This window comes from Rutilus rutilus, assembly GCF_951802725.1.
Source record: "Rutilus rutilus genome assembly, chromosome: 8".
Taxonomy (NCBI): domain Eukaryota; kingdom Metazoa; phylum Chordata; class Actinopteri; order Cypriniformes; family Leuciscidae; genus Rutilus; species Rutilus rutilus.
In genome coordinates, this window is record NC_140222.1 from 3,147,550 (window position 1) to 3,172,263 (window position 24,714).

The 24,714-nt window shown below is 43.6% G+C and overlaps 1 protein-coding gene across 1 annotated transcript in view; it reads right to left on the reverse strand.

Moving 5' to 3' along the window:
• Positions 1–24,714, reverse strand: part of LOC311295718 (uncharacterized protein) — a 58,125-nt gene that overhangs the window by 3,377 nt on the left and 30,034 nt on the right. Inside the window, exons 4-6 of the mRNA XM_084417208.1 lie at positions 14,456–15,121; positions 7,220–7,852; positions 5,909–6,994 (exon numbers count right to left, since the gene is read on the reverse strand). Of these exons, the coding sequence (XP_084273334.1) occupies positions 5,909–6,994; positions 7,220–7,852; positions 14,456–15,121 (2,385 nt within the window). The remainder of the gene's footprint in view (positions 1–5,908; positions 6,995–7,219; positions 7,853–14,455; positions 15,122–24,714) is intronic.

Genomic DNA, 24,714 nt, shown 5'->3' on the forward strand with positions numbered 1-24,714 from the left:
AAAGATTAACAACAACTGATTAAATTTGTGGCTCTGAGCAACAAGTGTTAAAATCAAACCTAAAATTTAAACTAATTGCAAAAGTGTATCACAGTAGTTCCCAATGTTTTTTTGAGTCATAAACCCCGATCCCCAATCCGCTTTGGAGCCAAGTTGATTCTTCACTCCACAGCCAATACTGAGTTCATCTCTTCACTCCCTTCTCCAAGTGTTGGTGTGACAGCGAGTTCCAGCGAGTGCACATTCCCTGCTTATCTGTGCAGTGATTTGCCAGAGTTTGTGTGTTCAACTCCCTGGTCGCTTAGACACTTGCGGAGAAATCTCCTTTCACAAAAGAGCTTGCACGCGGCACGTCTTTTTAAAGATGCCTCGCCCGTGCACTTCTGGTTGCGGTCTATACATTTCTGACTCTGATGGACACAATCGCTGTCTTGTGTGTCTGGGTGTTGAACACGCTAAGGCAGCGTTTGTGGATGAGTCATGTTCCAACTGCGGGAACATGCCCATCGCACGGTTGCGGTCGAGACTCAATGACCTTCGTGGTAGAGTCCCCTCACCCGCACCCCGATCTACGAGCTCCACGAGAGCTGGTACTTTGGCTGGCGGCCAGGGTGACCTGAGGGTTACGGTGTGGAACAAAGCGCCGACTATTCCACGCTCCGCACCTCCCTCTAGCACTGTGCAACCTGTGAGTGTTCCGAAAGAGCCTCTCGATCAGGCGGCCGCCAAAGGGTACACTGGGGTTCCCCAGGTTGAACGCTCTGTTGCGATGCAACTGTGTCCACAGAGTGCTTCTTCCCGCGGTGATCCTAAGCACCCCTCCAAGGCCTGTAGGTTCTCCTCCACTCTCGTGGCGAAGGCCTATAGAGCTGCGGGGCTGGTGGCCTCCTCACTGCATGCCATGGCGACTCTGCAGGTCTACCAGGCCCAGATGTTACGTGACATGCACGTGGGGAGGACTGACCCAGCACTCTTTGATGAGTTGCGTGCGGCCACCGACCTCGCTCTCCGGGCGACGAAGGTGACCGCACACTCGCTGGGTCAGGTGATGTCCACCTGTGGCTCAACCTGGCCGATATGCGTGGGGCCGAGCGGACTCGGTTCCTCGACACCCCCATATCCCAGGCTGGCCTCTTCGGCGGTGCACTCGAGGACAGACTAAGGCTTTAAAGGGGTCATATAATGCCATTTTTGTACAAGCTAATATGATTCTTTAGGGTCTAAATTAAAAGTTTGTAATATACTTTAATTAAAAATTCTCATTAGTATTGTAAGAAAACACTAATTTTACCTGGTCAAAAACAGCTCTGTTTTCAGCACGCCGTTTCAGTGCATGTGTCTTTAAATGATAATGAGCTTTGCTCACCCCGCCCCTCTGTTCTGTGGGTACACCGTATTAGACATTCTCTGACCTTATCTAACACAATAACCACGTGTTATTCGTTATAAACGTGGGATTATGAATTATATTGAGAACGTCGTACATAGAAAACATGCCGTAATGTACCCTGAGTATAAACCTTAGACGCATTCATCTTGAAGCCTGCAGCAAGGTTTGCAAATTTCGCAAAGATTAATATAAATACTAATATAAAGGTTAATAAAACATTACACTCACATCTTCTGGAGGTTCAGCAGGAACACGTTGGTACCGATCCGTTTTTTCTCGTTTGTGAAGCTGTCTGGTGTGAAATGATTCGCGCAAACATGAAAGCACAGACGATCGTGGGGAATCCCCGTGAGGGAATCCCCGCGTCAATCCTTTGGGCATATAGCTTCAAAAACAAAACTCAGCCACTGCTTCTTCAACAGCTCGGATTTAGGAACATCCAAATGACTGCTGTGTTCCTTATTACATCTAAGAACAGAACACCACAATCGCTTAGACGCCATTCTACTCCAGCATATCAACATGGCGGACTACTATGACGACGGCTGTCACAGCTTGCTCAGGGCGGGTCTTGTGTTGAAACACGGCTGTCAATCACAATAGCGGGAGGGGCGTACGATCTTATGACGTCACAATATCGAACGGCTTGATTTCAGAGATGGTCAAACATATAAGGAGATTAAAACAAAACCACTGGATGGATTTTTATCATGATAGGATGGTTGTGTACAGGCACTGCCAACAGACATTTCAGTGCAATCAACTTGTAAAGGTGCATGTACCATTATATGACCCCTTTAAAACATGTCCTGTACTGGCGGCCCACTGCTTCGGCAGCGCAGTCGTCGGCACAGGTGCCTCAGCCTGCTCGCCACCGAGGGTGCCCTTGCCAGCTGCTTCTGGGCCGCGTCGTGGAGGAAGCCACAGGAAGGCGCCACAGCCCTCTCCCGCCCCGCGCTAAACGCCAGGCTAAGCGGCGCTCCTGAGACGGGCTGCTCAGAGATGGCTTTGAGTTCTTTTCAGGAGACGGTAGCAGGGCCGCTCCTTCCCCCGGTGGAGGGCCGGGGGAGAATCCTTGGTTGTCCCACTCCCGCTGCTCATCCCACGACGGGCACCACCCTAATGTGGTTTAAGAAAGAACTCACTCCCCCATCTCTGAGCACACAGAGTTCTCGGATGACAGTGTGCGCCGCTCACAAGCCTCGCCACTCTCGTCCCCCTTGTTCCCCGAGGCAGCCCTTGTTCCCCTACGAGAAAACGGGGTTCGCATCCTGAACTATCTCGATGACTGGCTGATCCTAGCTCTCCCTCGAGACCAGGTTTGCGAACACAGGGACCTTATGCTCCGGCACCTAGCTCGTCTGGGCCTTCGGGTCAACTTGGAGAAGAGCAAACTCTGCCCCATGCAGAGGATCTCTTTTGTCGGTATGGAGATCGACTCGGTCGCCATGTGCGCGCAGCTTACGAGCGAGCGCGCGCAGTCACTGCTGACTTGCCTTCGTCAGTTCGAGGGCAAGAGTGCGGTTCCACTGAAACTTTTTCAGAGGCTCCTGGGGAATATGGCAGCCGCAGTAACGCCGCTCGGATTGCTTCATATGAGACCGCTTCAGCTTTGGCTTCGCGATCGAGTCCCAAGATGGGCATGACAACACTGCACGCTCCGAGTCCCAGTGACTCCGACCTGCCGTCAGACCTTCTCCCTGTGGTCGAACCTCAATTTTCTACGGGCCGGAGTTCCCTTAGAACGAGTTTCCAGGCAAGTTGTTGTGTCGACAGATGCCTCCACCACGGGTTGGGGCGCCATGTGCAATGGACATGCTGCCACGGGCTCCTGGACAGGACCCCAACGCCTTTGGCATGTCAATTGCCTCGAGTTGCTGGCTGTACGCCTTGCCCTGCACCGCTTCCGTGCGTTGCTCAAGGGTCAACACGTACTAGTCCGATCAGACAATACCGCCACAGTAGCGTACATCAACCGTCAAGGTGGTCTACGCTCCTGCCGTATGTCGCAACTCGCCCGCCACCTCCTCATATGGAGTCAGAAGCATCTGAGGTCGCTTCGAGCCATTTATATCCCAGGAGACCTGAACCAGGTGGCCGACGAGCTGTCTCGGTTTCGGCCTCTCGCTGGAGAATGGAGACTCCATCCCCAGTCGGTCTAACTGATTTGGGATCAGTTCGGGGACGCACAGGTAGATCTGTTTGCCTCCCACTACTCGTCCCACTGTGACCTGTTTTATTCCCTGACCGAGGGCACGCTCGGCACGGATGCACTGGCGCAGAGCTGGCCGTGGGGCCTCCGCAAGTATGCGTTTCCCCCAGTGAGCTTTCTTGCGCAGACTTTGCGCATGATCAGGGAGGACGAGGAGCAGGTAATATTGGTTGCCCCGTATTGGCGCAACCGCACCTGGTTCCCAGAACTAGCTCTCTTCGCGACAGCACCTCCCTGGCCAATTCCTCTGAGGAAGGACCCCCTCTCAGGGACGGGGCACCTTATGGCACCTTCGTCCCGATCTTTGGAACCTCCACGTGTGGCTCCTGGATGGGACGAGGTAGGTTTGAGTACCCTACCACCAGCGGTGGTGGCTACCATCACTTCTGCTAGAGCATCGTCCACGAGACATGCCTATGCGTTGAAGTGGAACCTCTTCGTCAACTGGTGTTCTTCTAAACATCTAGAACCCACGAAATGCCCCATCAGTGTCGTGCTTTCCTTCCTGCAAGAAGGGTTGGAGCAAAGGCTGTCTCCCTCCACCCTGAAAGTGTATGTTGCCGCCATTGCCGCACATCACAACGCAGTTGATGGTAAGTCCTTGGGAAAGCACGACCTGATCGTCAGGTTCCTGAGGCGAGCGAGGGGACTGAATCCTCCTCGTCCTTCCCTCGTACCCTCTTGGGACCTCTCAGTGGTTTTAACTGCCCTGCAGAGTGCTCCCTTTGAGCCTCTGCAATCAGTGGAGCTTAAGTTCCTGTCAATGAAGACAGCGCTCCTGGTTGCATTGGCCTCCATCAAGAGGGTAGGGGACCTGCAGGCATTTTCGGTTGACTAAGCGTGCCTGGAATTCGGACCGGCTAACTCTCACGTGATCCTGAGACCCCGGCCTGGATACGTGCCCAAGGTTCCTACCACACCCTTTCGAGACCAGGTGGTGAACCTGCAAGCGCTGCCCTTGGAGGAGGCAGACCCAGCCTTGGCACTGCTCTGTCCAGTACGCGCCCTCCGTGCTTATGTTGACAGAACGCAGTGTTTCAGGACCTCAGACCAGCTCTTTGTCTGTCATGGTGGGAAGCTGAAGGGAAAGGCTCTCTCCAAGCGAAGGTTGTCTCACTGGATAGTGGACGCCATTGCTTTGGCTTACCAGCAGCAGGGTCGACCATGCCCCCTTGGTGTGACGGCCCACTCCACTCGGAGTGTGGCATCCTCTTGGGCTCTAGCGCATGGCGCCTCGCTAACAGACATCTGCAGAGCTGCAGGCTGGGCGACACCTAACACATTCGCGAGATTCTACAATCTCCGAGTAGAGCCAGTTTCTTCTCATGTACTCGCTTCAACTAGCCGGTACTATATTCTGCTCAGGTGTCTTCGCTTGCTCGCCATTCCTCTCCACGGACGGGATACATGCGATATTCTCCTCAGGTGAGCCTAATAAGCCCTGAGTCTCCTCCAGCACTGACGACGTCAACGCCAGAGTTATGCCACTGGCAGCTTTCGCGCTTGGCTAGGTGCCTCCATGTGCATGGTTCCCCTTCCGGGCGATCCCCACATGTGTATTTCCACTGTAAGCCTCTCTGAGCATGTGTCTTTCCCTTGGCAAGCCACCTGGCCACCCCTGGGGTTGAAATATTCCACCTGCGGCTGGACACCCCAGTGATTCTCCATATGCAGCCCTTCGCGGTCATATGTTTATTCCAAGTTCCCCCCTTCGGGCTGGGCATGATTGCATATTTCCACTGAGATATGCTTCCCAGTGTACCTTGGTATTCCTGTGTTAAGTAGGAGTCCTTCGTCCGTGCCAGTCTCACGACAGGGAGCTCAGACTTACACAGGGCACTGGAAGACAGTTGAGAGGTGGCGTGATTACACTGGAAACCCCATTTGTCGTCATCCGACGTAACTCGGAGTGACTACGAAAGGGAACGTCTCGGTTACGTATGTAACCCTCGTTGCCTGAGTAGGGAACGGAGACGTTACGTCTCCCTGCCACTTCCGCTGTACCGCTGGAATGCCTGAGTTCAGTCTCGGCTCCTCAGCGAAGACATATCTGCATGTTGCTCGCGCATTTCCTTATATACCCCCAGGGTAGGGCGGAATTACGCTATGCAAATTCCGCAGACCCATGGCATTTCATTGCCATTGGCTCGTTTTATATACTCAAAGATGATCGGCTTTCTAAGCGAAACCCCATTCGTCGTCATCCGACGTAACGTCTCCGTTCCCTACTCAGGGAACGAGGGTTACATACGTAACCGAGACGATTTATTTTCACAGCCTGTATTGCTCATATTTGTAAATCTGACCTTGAGGGTGTGTGTCTGTATTTTGTATTTCTTTTCTTCGTCTTTCCTCTTGTTTCTGTCTCTCCCATTCCTCTTGTTCTCCCTTCATCTCCTCTCGCATCTTTCTCTCATGATCCTCTATGTCTTTATTGTCTCTCTTATATTGTTCTTTTTTTCTTCTCTCATCCTCTTCTTGTCTTCTTTGTCTTTCCTCTTGTTTCTGTCTCTTCAATTCCTGTTGTTCACTTCTCAGCTCCTCTAGAATCTTTCTATTTAGTTCCTCTCTTTCTTTAATGTCTCTTTTATATCGTTCTTCTCTTTCTCCAAATTCTTCTTCTCTTCTCTTTCTTTGATTTTGTATTTCTTCCTCCATCATCATCTTCATCCTCTTTTTCTCTTCTTTGTGTTTCTTCATCAGTTCTTCTTTCTCTCTGTTCAGTTGATCCAGTCTTTCTGTCTGAATCTTCATCTGTTTCTCTTGTATTTCTCTTTCCATCTCTCTGAACATCTTACATGAGTAGTAACTGTCTCCGTTTGCTTTCACCATGTCATCTATCTTCTGCAGTAGATCAGTCACCTGTGTTCGGTCTCCAGGCTGATTATTATTGAACGCATGGAATCTGTTTCCACACTCATCAATAAGGTTTTTAAGTGCAGGTTCAGGATTTCCAAGCCACTGTTCAATGGTTTTTTTCTTCAGATCATCTCCTCTGGTGAAGAGCACAATTGTGTACATTAAAGAGTTTTCACCAAACGTATCTTGAATAAGCTTTACTGATTTTTCCTCCTCTTGAGTGAATCGTCCCACTGGTATCAGTAGGAGAAACACATGTGGTCCGGGCAGGATCATGGAGATGCAGTTCTTGATTTCTCTCTGGATTTCCTCATTAGTAAGATTAGTATCAAACATTCCTGGAGTGTCGATTACAGTAACGTGTCGGCCGTTGATTTCAGCTCTTTCTCTCTGACACTCTTTAGTAATAGACTTTTGAGATGTGTCTGATATAAATGCTTCTCTTCCTAAGATGGTGTTTCCAGTTGCACTCTTCCCAGCTCCAGTTTTTCCCAGCAGCACAATCCTCAGATCATCTTCTCTTTCTCTGGAATCTAAAGATAGATCAAATAAAAATTTAAAACAATATAATAAATTTCAAGTGATGATTGTTTATCATACAGGTCAACAGAGATTATTACATATAATTTATACTGAAGCATCATGTGCTAATCATAGTATTTCTTCTGAACTCAATGTTATTGATTTATCTCACTAATCTGTTTAGACTTTTGCGATCATGAAAAGTGTTTAATCCATGCAGATTTTCTGATCATTACCTTTTGTCTGAAACCAAGTCTCTAATGAACGGATTCTCTTCTTCATTTCTTCAAATTTCTGCAGTTTTTCCATCTGTACATCCAACAATGTCTCTGTAGAGAAACAAACATCACTATTTGCCTCAACCATCTTCTCTAGTTTCTCCATTAACATGGACACTTGTGTGTCGGGGCCAATGAAATGATGTCGTCCTCCAAAACTCTCAATGACAGACTGTGTTTCTTCATTTAGTTCTGCTGTCCTGTCTTCTGAATTCTGGCATATGAGGATCATGGTGTGTTTGTTGATTCTTGAGCTGAATATCTTCTGGATATTCTCCATTTCTGCTCGGTCTTCATTATTAAGTGGAGCATCAGGAATGATGAGGAGGAACACATGAACTCCAGGATCACAGAGAGACACACAGCGGAGCGTCTGACGCATCACTTCCTCCTCTGAGATCTGAGTGTTGAACAGAGCTGGAAGCTCCACCAGAGACACTAGACGTCCATGAAGCTCCACGTCTCTCCTCACACACCCTGAGCTGAGCTCTGATCTTCTGTCTCCCTGGTTCAGGATCAGGTTTGATATGAAGGATTTTAATCTTCTGTCACTCCCACACAGAACCAGATTCAGCTTCACACCCTCTGGAACTGTGCCACAGGAATAAACAAATTTAACAATGTGCTTTTAAAAATCGTTCATGTCTTTGCTGAAAGTGTAAATTTAAAAAAGCTGTAACCTCCCCCATCTGATCATTGTGAACTTATGTAAAAACAGGTTAAGGTAAAGACTAGCTACCTCGACAAATCTCTGTTTGATATTTAAACCCTAACAGGATGATCAGGAATCTGGTGTGAAGCAGAAGCTGACTGTACATTATTTTACTATTATGCAGCTTTTTGCCAAATATAGAAATAAATGGACATGAAATATTCATTTGTTTAAATAATTTATTTATTTCAATTTTATATTATTTGAGTGTTGTTGAGAATATATTTTGTTTGCAATTTTTAGTATGTTCCTCTCTCGTCAGTCTCTTTGTCAGGGTTCTGTCACTTCTGTCTTGTCTATTTCTTGGTTTTGTGACAGAGCTCTGACACTCCTGTTTAGTCTTGTCCATGAGCCTTGTTTCATGTGCTTTCATGTCATGTTTAGTCTTGTGCTGTGTTGAATGCAGCTTGTGTTTTACACTAGCTGTGTGCTTGCATGTTGTCATGTTTTGTGTGAACACGTGGCTTATGAGTGTTTTCATTGGCTGCTCGTTCATGGCTCATTTTGTGTGAACACGTGGCTTGTGATTTGCTTTACTGGCCATGTACTTGTGTTTTTTGTTGTTGTCATGTTTGGTGTGAGCACATGGTTTGTCCTGTGTTTCCTTGTGCCATGTGCTGCTCTTCTGTTGATTGTCTAGCCCCTCCCATCTTGTTACCTGATTATTGATTAATTTGCCCCACCTGTCCTCCCTCGTTACCTGCTTTGTTTGCTCTCCCTATTTATTCTCCCTGTGTTTGCAGTCCTGTGCTGGTTTGTCGTTTCCCTGCTGTGTGCTTCAGTCAAGTCAAGTCAAGTCAAGTCAAGTCAAGTCAAGTCAAGTCAAGTCAAGTCAAGTCAAGTCAAGTCATCCCCTCCTAGGGATGGGGAAATGAAGCCTCATGAATCACTGAGGCTTTCCCCTGACTGTTCCGGGAAAAGATTCAAAGCTTCGAGAGTGTCGAGAACAGCGCCGAGAACAGCGCCATCTGGTGCTTATTTAAAATAAAGCAGCCAGAAGCCTGTGTTAGAAGCTCTGGCAGATGACGCAACCACAACACACTCCATAGTTTCAATGTTATGTGTACAAATAAAAGCCTTACATGTTTGTGTTTGATTTGTTCATTAAATAAATTCATTTTCTCATTAAAGTGACAAAATATAATAGCTTATGCTTATATGCTTATATGATTCAATAAGATTTAATGTCTCTAAATGTCTACACACACACACACACACACAATGAATAAGGACATTGTCTGATAGGATCATCTGTTATTAAATGTCAATATCAATAATTGTAAATATCAACCAGACTGAGCTGAGGCAACAATGACTCGTTAAATACGATCTGAAGTTCGAGCCTTCTGACACCCAAAGCGAAACGCGCACGTGACTTGACAGAAAGTGAGGCTTCGTTTGTCATCGATCCTGGACTCTAGTAAACCAATACACGCCTCGATACGGGGCTTCACTACAAATTGTGTCGCTTATGTGATACGCGCATCGAAGCTTCAGTGTCATATGTAACATCACTATCCCCTCCCCCTTGGGGTAGTTTTTGTTGTGTGTTTTGTTTTATTTTTTATATAATTAATTAACCCATCCAAAGACCCAAGCGAGTCCTCACTTCATCTCCTCAACCCCAAACCCTGACACTCTCCATCTGTAATCGCTCACAGATGGAGCTACTAATGGTTTGTTCAAGTCCTCCTGGGAAGTTCGTGCGTACGAGGTGGGAAGTTGTTTTATGAAGGCAGGTGTGTTCAAGTCACTTTCGTCGGCGTAAGCTGGTGGAGTACTTTTTCTTAATTAAATACATAAAAATACAGTAAGGTTAAAAAAAGAAGAACGAAGAAATGTGCATCAGGTGTACTTTTATTTTTTTTATGTTTTTAATTTATGAAGCCACTGCCAACTTTATCATTACATGTTGCATGCATTGTTATATTATAATGCCATAATATTCTGTGCAGGCAATTAGCTTAATGCGCTGTAAATAGAAAAGCCTGACAAAATCACTGCTAAATACCTTTAAGAATTGTGGTATTCCGCCATGTTTCTCAGTGACGCCCACAACTTGTAAAGATCGGGGCTTATAGAAAATCCAGAGCTTGCTACTGGTATTTATGACATTGTGGTGGCGTTCAAGTGCGTTCAACTCACCAATATGATACGAGATTACTTGAATGCACCATGATTGCCAACGGCAGTAGTTGCTGCTGTATTTAAAAGGATAGTTCACTCAAAAACAAAAATTCTGTCATTCATTCTCGTGTTACTCAGCACGTTTGAGCTTCAGCAGGAACCAATGAGGTTCATTCTCGTGTTACTCAGCACATTTGAGCTTAAGCAAGAACCAATGAGGTTCATTCTTGTGTTACGCATCACGTTTGAGCTTCAGCAAGAACCAATGAGGTTCATTCCTGTGTTTCGCAGCACGTTTGAGCTTAAAGGACAACTCCGGTGAAAAATGAACCTAGGGGTAATTAACACATGGTTACCGAGTCGATCGTTCCCTGGAATGCGTTTTCATGAAAATCGAATGTAAAGAGTTTTATCTTTAAAAACAGATTTGCTTATAACGCTAGTATATGGGGCACAGAGTAAGTAAAAGTAAATCGCTAGTTAATACCACTAACAAGGATCAAAATAGCCTCACACTAACACGGTAGCATAATGAGGGTCCCTACAATCGAGTCACGAACGCCGTGCTACGTTAGATTTCACAAAGGTAATTCCTATCGACCAGCTCACTTAGCACGGCTCGATTAGTCAAGACTGTTTTCCAAGATGGATCCTGTCTGTAAACGCGTAATGTACTGTCTTTATAAAGTATCTTCTTATTAAACTGTCTGTACACTTACAAAGTTCTCAATGCTTCGGTTTGCATGTAGGGACCCTCATTATACTACCGTGTTAGTGTGAGGCTATTTTGAGCCTTGTTAGTGGTATTAACTAGCGATTTACTTTTACTTACTCTGTGCCCCATATACTAGCGTTATAAGCTAATGTTTTTAAAGATAAAACTCTTTACATTCGATTTTCATGAAAACGCATCCCAGGGAATGATCGACTCGGTAACCATGTATTAATTACCGCTAGGTTAATTTTTCACCGGAGTTGTCCTTTAAGAAGTTTGTTCTCACACGTCAAGCAGGTTTGGTTGAGCTTCTGTTCATGTTCACTGATTAATGTTTGTGTGAATAAAATAATCAATTAAATCAGTGGGCTGCTCCAAAACAAATCACAGAATACATACGAGAGAGGTGGTGCTTTGATTTAACGTATTAATAATAAAATTCATGAATCATATTAATATATTTAAAGGTGTCAGAATTGAGGTAAAAATATCCAAAAAATGAGCTACACACGCATCAAAAGAATGAGAAGAAATAAGGGCGATGATGTCATTAAAAAAATGACAAGTTATAGTGCTGCAAAGATATCAACCTGAATTAGCATTAGCATTACTAGCCACGGCCCGACAGGTGTCGTAATACCAGTTTTGGCCATGGGAGGCGGTATGCGGGCAACATAACCACCAGTCAAACATGTAATACACGAATAACTCGCACGGCTTGTGGGCGTACTTGAACCTGATGTCAATCGTGTGGAAAGTAGCCTACAGCCCACTACTACATTCAAATAAAATCTGATAAAAAAAAGGAACAGAACCAGAGTAAACATTGGCACTGCTTTCCATCGCTGGAGACAACTAATGGACATGAAAGAAATGAGGTTCGACTCTGAACTTGCAACATTTCTTTTGGATTGGTAAGTAAGATGCTGTTAGTATTTCATTAGAAGTTTGTTTTATGTTTGTGTAGTTTTTTCGGGAAGTTATAACATAGAAATGTATCGAAGGCTGTTCGATAAACGTGTATATATAACGTACATAAATATAGTATTGTAATATAGTACACATATATAGCACAATCTCTATAGCTCTTTTTTTCTTGCCAACTACATGACCTATATTATGTTTATTAAATGGCTTTCCTGAGGTAAATCTGACATAATTGTTCTCCAGCTATGTTATTGACCTCTTCACGCTGATAAAAAAACAATGATTGATCGATATTATGTATGAGGAATACATTTTGGTAAGTCGTAGCCTACTGTATCTTTCAACAGTGTTCGTGTTTTTTTACTATTAGCTAGTAGAGATGATAGGTTCACATGCGCTAGGGATCTGTCGTGTAACATTTACAAGCGCCAAAACGGTATTTATTGTTTGAATTGCGTAATAAAATTTTAAAAATAAAAAGAGCTGAGATTTTTTTTTATATCATAACTAACCTGCTCTGTCTAGTCTGTTGGTCTCTGTGTCCTCTTTGCTTCGCGATTTTTCTGTGCGTGAGAAAATGGATGTGTGGCGAGAGCGTGTGAAAAGTGTCAATTGCGTGTGTCTCACGGTGAATGCGTGAGAGTTGGCAGCCCTGGTTACGTTGGCGCTAGCTTGGTCAACATCAGCGAATGCTGTCTGTCAAATTAATGTAATTCAAACTAACAATAAAAATGTACTATGAACAAAACGAATATGAACATATTCACTGGTGAAGTTGAAGGGGAGTAGCTTGAAGATGTCATATTTCAATATTTCAGGCATATTCGGCTATGGCTCTAGGGTCGTTGTGAAGGTAGGGGCGGAGCATAGAGACTATGCCGTTTCTCGGTTGTTACTCTAGAGTAGACCAACTCACTTTCTGGAGGTATACTGCCCCCATCTGGTATGGAATGTGGAGTATGAATTTATTTATTTTTGGCGGACATTACACAAGGCACCTTTAAATTAATTTTAAGTCACCTTGCAGCCCCTTTGGAAGATCACACAGGTCAGACTGATCTCATGAAATGGCGTATTTATGACACGCCAATTCGTATTTCCATTTTTGGCGTGCTATCAACACGCATAATCGCTTTTCAGCGTGTTTATCAACGCCGTTGACTTAACGTTACATTACTGTATATATGACCTACCCCAACCCCGTCCCTAAACCTACCCGTCACTGAGGTTAATACCATTTATGAGTCTTCCCCTACCATCCTAGGAAAAAAATATCGCTCCCCAGATGTAGATATACATTTTGCTCCGTTTCGCTCGGACATTTAACGGCGTACACATACACGCGAAATCACTCTGACATTTAACGGCATAGACATACACGCGGAAGATGACGGTTCGTTTCGGCGTGAACATACACGCGGATAGCTCAAAATGCATATAGATAACACGCCACTTGACTTGAAAGTGGCGTGTATGTTTACGCAAAGTCATGATGTCATGTTGCACAGGTTAAAAACCTAACCCTAACTCAATTGGAGATACCTACAGTATACAAGTCTTGGTTCTAGCACATCATTTCCTTTAAGCATCTGAAAGCTCTTAAGTTTCCCCTTATTCATAAATGTCCAATAGGCATTTAAGCCTTTAGTCATCTATCTTTTAAACCTGTTATCTGTTTTTGTTGCAGAGTAGCACCTCTGATAACCTTTGTTAATTTACAGTTCTGTAGGCGGACAATTATGGACAGTGATTCCGGTAAGAGAATCAGGCACAGGAGAAGTATATCTTTGTCAAACTTTAATAGCACTTGTCAGGCAGTAGGTGACATCCATTTACAATCTCAGGATGGTAAGGAAAGTTATGTGATGTTATCAAGTTGTGTTGTGGTATTTGTTGCATGAATGCACAACATTGAACAATATCAGGGAGAACACGGCTGGAACTGGCTATTGCATCAGTCTGCTAGAAGTAGCAACTATGATATCAGTCCGTCAGAAACCGCTGCCCGTTTTCCGTTCTAGGATGGACTTTCTGACAGTTTTTTTTTTTTTTTGGGGAGCACACCAGCGCAGCATACCATGGAATCTTTCAAATTGCATAATTTCGCTACATTCTTCCAAACGTTTAATATTATATAATAAATATTAACTATAACCATTGGTTAAATGTAACCAAGGATTATCTATTAATAATATTTATCAGTCCAACATCTCCCAGTGCTGCCTGAACTGGGACATATTGAGATATGACACTTTCCTTCCATTTAGATTGATATACCTGATTACATAAACACACCTAAGGTTTAATCAGGGCAGCATAAAAATAATTTGGCAATCAAGGTACCTTCAATAGCTGATGCATTTTAAATCTTAAATTGTGGGTTTCCTCCATTTTCAGATAAATCTTGAAAATAATTTATCCCATTATAAGAACTGCTACATTGGTATATAACCCTCCCAATATTTAAATCTATGCATTACAACCCCCCCAATATTTATACCATGATCACAATATCAGGAGGCATACCCAAACTTCAACACCCCCCCCCCCCCCCCCCCCCCCCATGTTCAAACCAAATCTACGCCCTTGGAGTCACTGAATCATCGGTTCACATAAATTTACCCCCTCAATACAGTAAATACAAAAAACCTGAATGCTATTACTGCATTCTCACAAATATGCTTTATTCAGAAAAGTAAATGAATCCACTCACCCAGTGTCTTGATCTTCTTCTCCAACTCTTTGATTTCATTACCCAGTTTCTCTTCTAGTTTATCTCTGACTCTCTTCTCTTGAGCTCTCATATACATCTGAAGTGAATAGGGTTCAGTCTTCATTTTCTCTACACAATCTAGCAGGTCTGAGATCTGTCCGGAGTTTTTTTGGTCCTTTAACCCCATCACATGGTGCCCATTTCCATAGAGATTTATGATGCTCTGAGATTCTGCAGATGTTACAAAATCTGACACACTTTTGTCAACCGTGAGTTCAGTAGTGAAAAGCATCATGAAGTGCTCACTGGAGTTAAATAATCTTTTAATCTTCTCCATTTCTGCTTTGTCTTCATTAGTCAGTGAACCGACAGGAGTAACGAGGATGAAAAGATGAACTCCAGGATCACAGAGAATCACACAGTTGAGAGTCTCCCGCATCTCTTCCTCCTCTGAGAGCCGAGTGAGAGCTGGAAGCTCTATTACAGTAATCTGCCGTCCATGAATCTTCTCCTCTATCTTCACACACACATTGCTCTTCTTCTGATGAAAAAGTTTATTCACTTTTTTATTTATTGTTCCTCTAAACATTTTAGACACTGAGTTCTTGAGTGTTGTATTGTTTCCACACAGCACAATGTTCAGCTTTGTTTTTCCAGAAGTAGTCACTGAAACAAAATTTAGAGACAGATGACTCAGTTTAGCTTTGATACAAAATGTATGCTTCATTAAAGGGGTTATGAATTTAAAAAACAAGTTTTCCTTGATCTTTTGACATATAAGAGGTCATTGTACTATAAGTTTCAGAACTCAAAACTTCCTTGTTAGTCCAAAAACAGCTTTTAATGAAACCAAGCTCAGAAAACGACTCATTTCTGATTTCGTTACATGAAAAAAACGTCTCAGGTTACGCATGTAACCATGGTTTCCCGAGAAGGGGAATGAGACGCTGCATTCCCTAGAGGGCATTATGGGAAATGCCTCTGGCGTGACCGGCTTCTGAACACGACAATGAACTTGATATTGGTAGGCTGCAGCCTATGGCGTAAGTACTGTTGCAGTTGTGTTTAAAAAGGGCACCTGTGCAATACGTCATCCACTTCTTGTCAGACGGAGACGTGTGCAGGAATACCTGAAGCATGGCAAAGAGACACAGTGTTTCATTCACCTACTCAGGGAGCCATGGTTGCATGCATAACCTGAGATGTAACCTTTCGAAAGGGAGTTCAAGGTGTGTAACCTAGGGGGTGCTATGGGGAACAGAATACCCATGCTGAAGGGATGAGTGCCTAAATGGCTAAAATTAGCCAAAGACCATGGCTGGACCGGCCATTGGGCATACCGGGCATTTTCCCGGTGGGCCGACGTGCTTTTTGGGCCGATACATCTCATACTCATACATACTTTTTATTTTTATTTTTATTATATTTTTTAACAGCCCATAAAATTTGTAAATCGGCGGCCCATTCGTTTTGTTTTGTTTTGCTTAATTGGCGGCGCTGGGTTTGTGCTGGTGTAATGCATTGGTCAGAAAAAGTCAGTGTTAGTTTTTTTTTTCTGACAGACCAGCCCATGAAACACGTAGATCAGCGGCACATTGGTTCTTTCCTTGATTGACACTGGGCTGGCCCAATCACAGCTTTAAACGAGTGAGCGAGCGTGCAGCAGTGTCAGTGTGTATCTGTCAAAATAGTCAGCGAGATGAAGAAACGCAAGGAATGTGCAGAGAAATAGCGTGAAAAAATAGAACCAGGCCCTTAAAGCAGATGCTGTAAACTGTGTCAAAATATATGTTTTCTGCCCTTCATCAGCTCCTGTGATGATGATGATAGTGAGGAGGATCAGGAGAGAGATGAGAGAGAGTAGAGCCTGCGGTAAGCAGAACTACTTTCAAAACACTTAGGCAATGTCATGAGTGTAGGAACCCATAACCCAGTTACAGATTATTTCCACATCTGCACAGTTGACGATTATCGCAATTCACTAGAAATTTAATGAGAGGCACGTTTGTAAACCATGTTTTCCGCCAAAATAAAAGCTTGATGCAGTTTGTGTCAAAATAAAAGATCACGTGCTTATCTCTTTCAAGTATAGAAATTGGTACAAATCTAATTATGAAAGTTTCCTTTATTTTTTAGTGCATTTGTTTTACAAAATATGGCTATTACTGTCATTGGATTAATATTATAACATTATTATGTAGGTGTAATGTAAATAGACACTGTAACTAAAAGAGGTTTGAATTTTTCTTTGTTTAATTGGCACACTGAATATGGGTTGGAGCTTTTAATTTTGAACTCTCAAAGTGCACCAGATTGATGAATTTAACATTAAAATGCAAAAAAAAGGACAGAGGTCCACCCACCATAGTTTTACCAAAAATCCTGTGAGAAACACTTGTATTGCTATGCAAATGCAGCTTATAGCTTGTTTCAGGATTCATCACTGTTGAGTATAGTTCAACTGTATTAATAAATGTCAAATTTTTACTTATTTCATCTGTTAACTCTCACTCGTTCCTATACTCACTCATTACATGGCATTCTTGGTTTTAATGAATAGGAGTTGGTATGCAATTAAGGGTGTGCAAAGATGGGTGGTGTTTATGATCATATAGTGGGCCGGTCTGGGCCAAAATGCAAAGGAGTCCCCATCCTAAAGGCATGGTCACACTGCACTTTTCATTCCAATGACTTCCATTCAAACGCATACAAATGCGTCAGACCAGAGACGCAAGCTCATGCGAAAAATTCCAAAGTTCAAGCTTGGTTAACTCTGAGCTGTGAATTGACCAGTAGAAGATTGATACGATACATCGTGACCTTTTGGCGGAATTAAGAGCAATATTTTCTGCAGTAAAATTTAGTAGATTTTATATTTTTGAGTTTTTTTGAGTGTATTACTATTTTTTATGTTGAATTCATGTTTATAAAAAAGACGCTTCATTGTGATGTCATATCACGACCATTGCAGTGTCTGAAAAATTTGCATGCTCAAAGTCTAGTGTGACCGCGGTAAAAGACAAGACCCTTGACCCCTTATTTACACTCCACACATCTGCGGCGCATTACAGCTACGATGAGGTTTTGTTCTGTCCTCCACGCGGTGCCAACTCACACCAGGAGCATTTCAGAAGCGAAGCGACTGGATGCGCGAGACCACGTGATTTGCAAGTTTTTCTTGATTTTTGGGGTTCTACCATGGTTAAGTTGGCTAAATTGTTATGTTTTGCCCTGTTCGATTGTGTTTATTGTTGTGTTTATTGCTATGTCCTATTTTCAGGGTTGCCAACTCTCACGCATCTGGCGTGACACTCACGCTTTCAGCATCAATCTCACGCTCACACAAGAAATGTCACGCCAAAATCCATTCCCCCCCCCCCTCTCAATCCGTTCATTTTCTGTTGATGACTATCTGCCTACAGCATTTTCACTGCAGTATATTCTGATCGTTGATTCGTTGAAAACCTTGCACCTGATACGTCAGTTGCGTGTGAGAAGTTCAGAGAGAGTTCAGAGCATAGTTCGGAGTTGGAGCCACTGATGCGCGTTTGAAAGTTTGGATGACAAGGTAAGCAGATAACAAAATGGTATTCCTTTTACTCACGGGCGTAATTTCCTTTGTGGACAGGGGGGACATATCCCCCCCTCTTTTCAAAATCCTGTTCGTCCGCGTCCGCGTCCAGGCAATGCCTCCGTCCTGGCCACTCGAGGGACCATGGCCACCCGAAGGGTCCGCACCACCGTGGTCTCCTGAGGGGACATCACCGCCCTGGCCACCCAAAGGGTCCGCACCACCGTGGTCTCCTGAGGGGACATCACCGCCCTGGCCACCCGAAGGGTCCGCACCACCGTGGTCTCCTGAGGGGACATCACCGCCCTGGCCACCCAAAGGGTCCGCACCACCGTGGTCTCCTGAGGGGACATCACCGCCCTGGCCACCCGAAGGGTCCGCACCACCGTGGTCTCCTGAGGGGACATCACCGCCCTGGCCACCCGAAGGGTCCGCACCGCCGTGGTCGCCTGAGGGGACATCACCGCCCTGGCCACCCGAAGGGTCCGCACCGCCGTTGTCTCCTGAGGGGACATCACCGCCATGGCCACCCGAAGGGTCCGCACCGCCATGGCCACCCGAAGGGTCCGCACCGCCATGGCCACCCGAAGGGTACGCACCCAGGGGCGTAGCAAGCTTTTCAAAAGTGCGGGGGATGGATGTGGTTTGTTTATTAGCAATAAAAACGATGAATACAATGACAGGTACAAAAGGTATAACATACAAGATATAAAAAGCTTCCCATTTAAATGAGTGATAGGCCTACTAGAAAAAGTCAAACCTCTGTTGTGAAAATACACAACAGTAGACTTGTTAAAGAATCAGAATCAGAAATACTTTAATAATCTTTAATATATATATATATATATATATATATATATATATATATATATATATATATATATATACTACTGGGCAAAAGTTTTAGATCGGTAAGATTTTTTATGTTTTTAAAATAAGTCTCTTCTGCTCACCAAGGCTGCATTTATTTGATAAAAAAGCAATAATAATAATAATAATTTAAAAAAAAAAAAAAAATTTAAAATGACTGTTTTCTATTTTAATATATTTAAAATGTAATTTATTCCTCAGATGAAAGCTGAATTTTCAGCATCATTACTCCAGTCTTCAGTGTCACATGATCCTTCAGAAATCATTCTAATATGATGATCTGATGCTCAAGAAACATTCATTATTATTATCAATGTTGAAAACAGTTGTACACATTTTTTCAACATTCTTTGATGAATAGAAAGTTCAGAAGAACAGCATTTATTTAAAATAGAATATTTTCTAACATTATAAATGTCTTTATTGTAACTTTTGATCAGTTTAACTCATCCTTGATGAATAAAAGTATTGATTTATTTGATTTCTTTCCCCCAAAAATAAAATTAAAATTCTTACTGACCCCAAACTTTTGAAGGGTAGTGTTTAATGTTACAAAAGCTTTAGATTTCAGATAAATGCTGTTCTTTTGAACTTTCTATCCATCATAGCATCATGAATTAAAAATGTAAAAAACTGTTTTCAACACTGATAATAATCAAATGTTTCTTGAGGATAAAATCATCATATTAGAATGATTTCTGAAGGATCATGTGACACTGAAGACTGGAGTAATGATGCTGTAATTCAGCTTTGATCATAGGAATAAATTACAGTTCACTGTATATTCACATAGAAAACAGCTGTTTTAAATTGTCATAATATTTCACAATATTACTGTTTTTGTTTGTATTTTTAATCAAATAAATGCAGCCTTGGTGAGCAGAAGATACTTATTTTAAAATATATCTAAAACTTTTGACCGGTAGTGTATAATGCAACCAACCGAATTTAGCTAGCTGCTGAACAATATCCCAATTAGCATAGTATAAAAAACGAAATATATTACCGAAAACACTCGACATGTCAACAAAACATAAACAGAACATCTTCCCAAAAACATATCAAGCTTATTTAAAAATTTCGAAAGCATAAACACTCATTCAAAGTACCTGGAAAAGGGAGATATAAATAACCAGAACAATAAGTTCCCGCCTCCTCAGCGCGAGCTGACCGATAAGAGAGGCAGGACTTAAGGCAGAACAGCCAATCATCAGCCGGTCACACTCAAAGCCGGTGTCATGTTTGAAAGGGAGGAGGAGAGGAGGCAGCCGCAGCGAGCGCAGGCACAGAGCGGCCAGAGAAACGGAGGAGCGACTGTAGTAAGGCGTTTGTGCAAAACTGCGGAAAAACTGCAGAAAAAGTGTGGGTGTTGAACCCTCTCACCGGGAAAAGTGTGGGTGTTAAAACACCCACATCCCCCACGGGTGCGACGCCCCTGTATGCACCGCCATGGCCACCCGAAGGGTCCGCACCGCCATGGCCACCCGAAGGGTCCGCACCGCCATGGCCACCCGAAGGGTACGCACCGCCATGGCCACCCGAAGGGTCCGCACCGCCATGGCCACCCGAAGGGTCCGCACCGCCATGGCCACCCGAAGGGTACGCACCGCCATGGCCACCCGAAGGGTCCGCACCGCCATGGCCACCCGAAGGGTCCGCACCGCCATGGCCACCCGAAGGGTCCGCACCGCCATGGCCACCCGAAGGGTACGCACCGCCATGGCCACCCGAAGGGTCCGCACCGCCATGGCCACCCGAAGGGTCCGCACCGCCATGGCCACCCGAAGGGTACGCACCGCCATGGCCACCCGAAGGGTCCGCACCGCCATGGCCACCCGAAGGGTCCGCACCGCCATGGCCACCCGAAGGGTCCGCACCGCCATGGCCACCCGAAGGGTACGCACCGCCATGGCCACCCGAAGGGTCCGCACCGCCATGGCCACCCGAAGGGTCCGCACCGCCATGGCCACCCGAAGGGTACGCACCGCCATGGCCACCCGAAGGGTATGCACCGCCAGGACCTTATCCTCAACCTGCACCGCCTTGGTCCTGTCTTCTGTCTGCACCGTCGTGATCACCTCCTCCTCTGTCTGTCCTGCCACCATCCTGGAGTCCGTCCTTCTGAACCTGTTCCACCTTCCTGTCACGGATTCCAGGATGCCCACCACCCCTCCCGTATGCTGCCTTCTTCGGCGCGGGACGCGCCTTGCAGGAGGGGGGAGTAATGTCACATTCACCATCTGTCATCGTCCTGTCTGCACTACACTTCCCAGAGTCCTCAGTCATCATCACCTGCACATGGTCCTCATCACCATCATCATCATCACTGTCACCTGTTGTTTCTGTCATTTCCCTGTGTATTTAAATTCCTCTGTTTCAGTCTTCAGTGTCGGTTCTACTTTGTTCATATTGTGTGTTGAGAGTGTGTCATCCTGCCTGTCATCCTGCCTGTATGTACCTGTGAGTAAGATTTAAGTAAATCGTTTGCATTGAAGCCTTTGGACTTTGAGTCTCCTTCAACCCGCACCACACCCATGACAGTCACGTGACAGACGCAATGAACGTTCATGACCGTATTGAACCCTGCTTCAGATACGAGCCTCCTGCAGAGGTGGTGAAGCAGGCCAACACTGCCACTGTGGCATTGGCTACAACAGGCCTAATGTGTGAAACTTGTGTTGTGGTTTTCTGGGGAGGTGGAGTAACTATTATGTGTCCCTTTTGTTCTGAGATTTTTTTTTTTATTGTTTTGATGTTGTTGTTTAACATGTTTGTTATTTAATCACCTCTATCTTTATTTTTTTTATAGTGCAATCAATAAATTAATTGTACATTTTGAAAACTTTTTTTTTTTCATAAATCAGGGTTTATACCAAGTAAACAAGGACTGATGTTTTTAAAATTAGGGTTACGCGCGCGCACTGATGTTTTACAGAGTCTCACTCCAGCCAAAGTCCCAAAGTTGGCAACCCTGTATTTTATTGTGCTGTAGCCTACAGACAAAGGTAATACACTTAAAAGTTCCATTATGAACGATAAGGATAAAAGATTTGTGTGTTTTAGTCTTTTAAAATACATCCCAAATTATCTTGCATCTATATTTCACATACAGTGCCTGTGAGCAGGAGGAGCATACTGGCTTTTGGATTCGGCGTCTGTTAAAAATAGACTAGGCGCCTATCTGACGTGCCGCAGACGTGTGAATAATTTAGTAATATAAGTAAATAAGGGGTCACAAAAACCGTAGCTTCTGAAGAATGGTGGCCTCAGCAGGATGACTCTAAAAGAGAGGAGGCCTAACTACATTCTCTTATTCAGGCCAGCATCCAAGGGGGCTCACAGTGATCCTAACACAACTTCTGTTAGACAGCTATCAACTCCGCTCCGCTTAAACTCCGTTGAGAGCTGAACACGCTTGTACAAACGCTAACTACTATCCCTCAGGAGAGACCAGAAATGAAATAGCTTCTTGTAGTAAGTCTAGTGAATGCATCATACCTAGCGCATCCACCATATACACCGTTATTATGGATATGAAAACAGTTAAAGTGATATAAGCAATTTCAATTCAAACTGCATTTACCATATTTAGCGGTATAACTTCAATGATGCATCCTTTTATTTCCAAGTTTTCATTAGCTTTGCTAATGTGTGTGGTTGATTCAGATGCTTGTGTATTCGAGTCATGCTAAAAGAACAATCAATAAAGTTAAAGGTGAACTAAGTAACTTTTTTACCTTAACTGAACAGCTTCGGAGTCATTGGAATGGTTATATTACTTATTTCGGGTTGAATGGTGGTCGTCTCGCACCCCCCTGGTGCCCGTGAGCGGAAAATCCGCACTTGCAACTTTGAGCCGGCGGGCCGGTGGCCGCCGCGTCAGGAAGTATCGCGTGATATCAGGTCTTGCGATGTAAACAATTGCTTTACGGCCAAAAGAAATCTGCTAAAATGCTGTCATTATTGCGCTCCCTCACGCTGTTCAAACCCGAATGAAGAAGACGTTTTAACCCTCTGGAGTCTGAGGTGTTATCTGGGCCCTGGAGGTGTTCTGACATGCTCTGACATTTGTGCTTTTTTCAGTTATTTATAAACATGTTAATGGCAAAGGTGTAAATTCACTCTATATAGCACAAACAGGGCTACCAAAATATGTGATCACCATGCATGTATATATTTTTATTTTTAAGAGAATAATGCTTATGCGTGGTTATTGAAAAAAATAAAAATTAAAGTTGCTGAAATAAGACCACAAAACTCATAAATATGCATGAATAAGACTTTTGACTAATGGATGTTCTTCCTTCGAGTTCTGGCTTCAAAATTATGTGAAAATAGTCTTGCTTTATCGTTCAAATAAAACAATACATTGATTTAAATTGATGTAAAACAGGTTTTGCTTGGAAAGCCAATATGCGAGTGGGCGTGAACGAGGAGTGGTTTACACCTTGGAATCCAATGTCCCACCCACTCTGCATAATGACTCTGCATAATTAGCCATTCATTCAGGTGTGACTCTGACTGACAAAGCCACAATGCAAGGACAAAATGTGGATCTTATGTGCTGAAGGGCTGCTGTGCCTTGGTGAAACGGTGTTTGTACGTGAAGAGCTCTTTTCCAAAACGCCATAAACCTAAAAAGCTGCCTCAAAGAACCAGCAAAAGTAATGATTATGTAAAATATTGCAATAAGACATTTTAATTGTTTATTAATTTCTGTGTCGGCTGCAAAGATGAAGTTTATGATAGGCTATTCTATTGACTCGCGATCTTTGCAGTAGGCTAGTGAACGCACCGGAGAAATGCACATTTATTAGGCTACATAGTTTTATTTTTATTTTTATGCATTAAATCCAGAAATTGGTAATGAAAAAAATATTAAAACTAAGATACAATTAATACAAAACGAAATTCGTTTTAAAGAAAAGCTTTGTGCTTTCTGTTTTGAGGTCTCTGTGAAAGTTTGAAAGTCTTTTAGTGCGCTTTCAGAGCGCTCGCGTCCATAATGGAGAACTGTCACGTAATATTGTTTTTTCCTCATAAATGCAAACACGAAAAATAAAAGACAAAAGACTTTTTTAAAAAGACAAACCATCAATTTTTGAAAAAAAAAAAAAAAGATGGATTTAGCGTTTTGGGGAAAAAATTGAGGGATTTATAGCGTTTTGAAAAGAACATTTTTTACTTTGAATTTATCATCAACAATATTGTTGTTTGATTTAATAATCACTGTTGCAAGAGGTGCCTAGTTCCGTTTTTTTTTTATTTGTATTTTTTTGTAAGTGCACAAAGTAGGGGCTAACTCAGATTCTGTTTAGTTAGCTACTTTATTTTATTTATTTATTTCTATAGCCTACAATAATAAGTAAAATGCAGCAAGTCAAAAGACCAACTGGACCTTCTTTGCCAGTTTGCACACATTTCTTTGAAGGATGGCAAAAATATCGTCTGAATATCGATATCGAGATATTGGAAAAAAATATCGAGATATTCATTTTTGTCAATATCTCCCACCCCTATTGCTAAAACATCATCATTCATTCACACACGCGATTTAAATTTAAACTGTCTTTTTGCCAGCTGTGGTAAACAGCGCGCATCTCTGCCGTTCATTCATCAAAAACAGAAACCCGATTCACGTGAGAAGAAAAAAACTTACAGTATTCATCAGCTCGCTCCTCGATATACCCGCACTTCTGAGGTACTTTTTTCATTATTGTTATTCCTCACAGCGCTGCGAGACGGTGTAAACAAGTAATGATCTGAATAAACTTGTGTTTTCTCGAGCTGATATGTGGGCGTTCACAGGTTTGCGTGG